This window comes from Arachis ipaensis, chromosome B09 (assembly GCF_000816755.2).
Source record: "Arachis ipaensis cultivar K30076 chromosome B09, Araip1.1, whole genome shotgun sequence".
Taxonomy (NCBI): domain Eukaryota; kingdom Viridiplantae; phylum Streptophyta; class Magnoliopsida; order Fabales; family Fabaceae; genus Arachis; species Arachis ipaensis.
This window is the reverse complement of record NC_029793.2, coordinates 13,485,777-13,490,015: the sequence shown is the minus strand read 5'-3', so window position 1 is coordinate 13,490,015 and position 4,239 is coordinate 13,485,777. Positions and strand designations below refer to the sequence as shown.

The window sequence follows — 4,239 nt, the reverse complement described above, 5'->3', positions numbered from 1 at the left end:
GCTGAGCAAGAGTAGTGGAAGGATTAGGTGATGCTAATGGAAGATGAGAAGTTGGAGAAGGTTGCTGTGTAGAGAGTGGAAGTGATGAAGGATGATCAATTACAAATTTTGTCAATTCTGCAGTATCTGCAACAGTCTCTATAGCAGATTGGATTGAGGAATCACAAAACATAGATTGATAAGGAAACAAATTCTCAATAAAAGTTACATGTCTTGCAAGATATATCTTACCATTCTTATTCATACATTTGTAACCTTTGTGGGTAGAATCATATCCAAGAAAGAGGCATAAGTCAGACTTATAATCAAATTTATGTCTATTATAAGGTCTTAAATAAGGAAAGCAAGCACATCCAAAAACTTTAAAGAAGGCAAAATCTGGTTTTTGATGGAATAAAATTTCATAAGGACTCTTATTGTCTAAAACTTGTGTAGGCAATCTATTTATGATATAGACAGAGGTTACAAATGCATCTTCCCAAAATTGGAAGGGAAGAGATGCAGAAGCAAGAAGGGACAGTCCCATTTCTGTGATATGTCTGTGTTTCCTTTCCACACTTCCTTGTTGGTGATGTGTGTAGGGACACGACTGTCTATGATGAATGCCCTGAGTGTTAAGAAAATCAACAAATGCTGTGGATAAAAATTCACCTCCTTTATCAGTTTGTAAAGCCTTAATCTGGTGTCCTGTCTGTTTTTTCATAAGTCTTTTATAGTTTTGAAAAGCTAGTAATAATTGAGATTTATAATCAAGCAAGAAGATAATTGTAAATTTAGAAAAACCATCAACAAAGCATGCATAGTATCTAAATCCATTTCTGGAATTAACCGGGGCAGGTCCCCAAAGATCAGCAAAAACACATTCTAATGGTTGATGATATGTAGTTTGAGTTTCATTAAAGTGAAGTCTATGCATTTTAGCCAATGGACAAATTTCACACATATATTGTAAAGATGATCCAGAATTAGAGATAGGAATAGAACACTGATTCATTACTATATGAACTGTTTTCATTGCACAGTGGCCAAGTCTTTTATGCCACAAGATTGTATTATTACTATTCTAATTACAGGAACTGTTAAAAGCACGAAAATTAGGGGGATTGGTTTCTTGATTGCTAATCTTATCTGACTTACATTGTATTGAAATAGAAGGATGATTATTACTAAAAGGTTTATGAGAATAGGTAGAGTTGTAAGACAAAGCAGATTTCTCAGAAGCATGCCTAGGAACTCTGAGATTGTGAAAGGAATAGATCCCATTCCTAGCTATGTCCTGTAGGAGAAATTTCCTGGTAGCCTGATCACGAATAAAGCAGAAATCAAGCCAGAATTCAAAAAAGACACCATTATCAGCTGCAAACCTAGAAACGCTAAGCAGATTTTGGGAAATTTGGGGTACATGGAGTAAATTTTGTAATCGAAAAGTTACATTAGCATATGGATCATGCAAAATTGAAGAACCATAGTTTTGAATGGCAATACCTGACCCATTACCTACATACACTTGATCGGAGTCATTGTTGCTCGCAGTGGAAGTTAGCAAATTGGATGGATCGGGGGTCAAGTGATGGCTCGCACCAGAATCTGCAAGCCAGGCAGCATCACTTATGGAGGAGGAAGAGCCTGTGAGATATGCAGTTGGTTGATGGAAACTGGAAGGGGGTGGTGGAGGTTGAGCATTAAGGTAGGGAGGCTGAGAAGATGAGTTAGGGTTTCCAGAATTAGGGTTGAAAGACTGATCAAACCTATGATAGCAGTTCCATACCACATGACCCATCCTTCCACATAGTTGACACTGCATTCTTGTGTTATTGTTGTTGTATCCAAATCTGCCTCCTCCTCTATTATTTCTGCCTCCACGTCCTCTTCTAAAAGTATTACCTCTGTTGGGATCGAAATTTGGAGAAGGGTTCTGCACATAATGGGCTATAGGCATACCAGAGGTTGGTTTCTTGAAGCGTTCAAGCATTTCTTCATGGGAAAGCAAAAATGCTTCAGCCTCTACAATCCTAAAAGATCCTCTCTTTGCTGTTACGGAAGAAATATACACTGTATATTCTTCAGAAAGACCCTCAATAATAGCCTGAAGATGATCATCTTCTGGCACTTCATATCCCACAGCAAATAGAGCATCAACAATTCTTCTAATTTTGGACAAGTAATCAGCAGCGGAACCTGTTTTCTTGCACAATCTCAATTGACTCTTGAGACTTTGAACACGAGCAGAAGAGGCTGCCTGAAAGTAATCATCAATCTTTGCCCATACTTCAGAAAATCTTGAGAGGTGAATCACTTTGTTCTTGAAGCAATTAGTCATGGAAGCAACGAGCCACGTTGTGAGGGTTCTATCTCTCTGGCGCCAGGTTTTGTATTCTTCAGATTCTGTTCTTGTTTTCTTGGTAGCATCAGTTGTAAACTGCTCAGGGATCTTGGAGGGATCGAGATGACTTTCAAGACCAAGACTCTCAATAGTGAGAATTGCAAGGTACCTCCATGTAGAATAGTTATCTTCATTTAGTTTTTCAGCAATTGGGGAGAAGGTCTTCTTTGTTGAATCAGAAAGGATGATTTCCATTGTAGAGCTGAAACTAAGCAATAGGCTCTTGATACCATAAAAGATTCAGAGAAAGATAAGAAAAAAAAGAACATAGTAAGCTCAGCTCTCTGAGAAAGAGCAGTGATAGGTTTGGAAAGAAAAGACTTGTAATGAGAGTGTAATCAAGTTTCATTTCATTTTTGGAATTACACACTTGCTAAGCCAAGTTTGCTATATATATATATACATGGCTAGTGACTATTAAAGCTCAATACTTATCAAGAAGGACACTAGTCACTAATTGAGAAAGACAACAATACAAAGAAAGACAACAATGCAGTTTTACACACAGCTCTTGTACACTATTACTCTCTATCCTTAATACTAGTCTTAAAGTTACTTATGTTGCGCCTAACACTAAAATATATGATTTGATAGGCTATTTTTTCTCTCAGCAAATTCACAACCGAAATACAAGAATTATCTTAATTGAAGTATGTATTTTTTCTCTTTAAAATCGACAAACAAAAATCAAAGAACAATTAAAAAAATAAATAAACACATTTTAAATATTTAATATTAATTTAGAAAGTTAAGAAAACTTTAAAATTGATTAACTTAAGAAATATTTAATATTAATTCGAAATCAAAAAACAAGTCATGTTATAAGTTTGGTGTCAATTGCATATGCATCTTGCGAAAATATGAAAATATCATGCATTAATAGTGTTCTTCATGATCTTCAAGTTGTTCTTGGTAAGTCTTCTTGTTTGATCTTGATGATTTTTTGTTTTGTGTCTTTTATTGTTTTTCATATGCATTCTTAAATTCTTAGTGTCTAAGCATTAAAGAATTCTAAGTTTGGTGTCTTACATGTTTTCTTTGCATTAAAATTTTTCAAAAATATGTTCTTGGTGTTCATCTTGACATTCATAGTGTTCTTGGTGTTCATCTTGACATTCTTAGCATTCTTGCATGCATTCATTGTTTTGATCTAAAATTTTCATGCATTGCATAATTTTCATGTTTTTCATAAAAATTCAAAAAATCAAAAAAAATCTTCCTCTTTTCTCTCATCAAATTCGAAAATTTGAGTTGACTTTTTCAAAAATTTTTAAAATCAAGTTGTTTCTTATGAGTCAAATCAAATTTTCAATTTGAAAATCTTATCTTTTTCAAAAATCAAATCTTTTTCAAAATTTCTTAGTTATTTTCGAAAATTCTAAAAATATTTTTCAAAAATCTTTTTCTTATTTTTATATCAAATTTTCGAAAATAACATAATCAATTAATGTTTTGATTCAAAAATTTGAAGTTGGTTACTTGCTTGTTAAGAAAGATTCAAACTTTAAGTTCTAGAATCATATCTTGTGATTTCTTATGAATCAAGTCATTAATTGAGATTTTAAAAATCAAATCTTTTTCAAAAACTAATTTCTATCATATCTTTTCAAAAATATCTTCTTATCTTATCTTTTTCAAAAATTTGATTTCAAAATATCTTCTCTAACTTCCTAACTTCCTATCTTTTCAAAATTTGTTTCAACTAACTAACTAACTTTTTGTTTGTTTCTTAACTTTTTCAAAACTACCTAACTAACTCTCTCTCTCTCATTTTCAAAAATATCTTCCCTCTTTTTTCAAATATTTCTTTTTAATTAACTAATTATTTTTATCTTTTATTTTTTATTTCAAAAAAA

The 4,239-nt window shown here is 32.9% G+C and overlaps 1 protein-coding gene across 1 annotated transcript; it reads right to left on the bottom strand.

Annotated features, from left to right (window-relative positions):
* LOC110267241 lies at positions 1,486-2,329 on the bottom strand (the record flags this gene model as incomplete). Its single annotated transcript, XM_021112422.1, is given in 1 exon segment — positions 1,486-2,329. A coding segment is annotated over 1 exon segment (835 nt), but the record flags the coding sequence as incomplete, so codon positions are not given.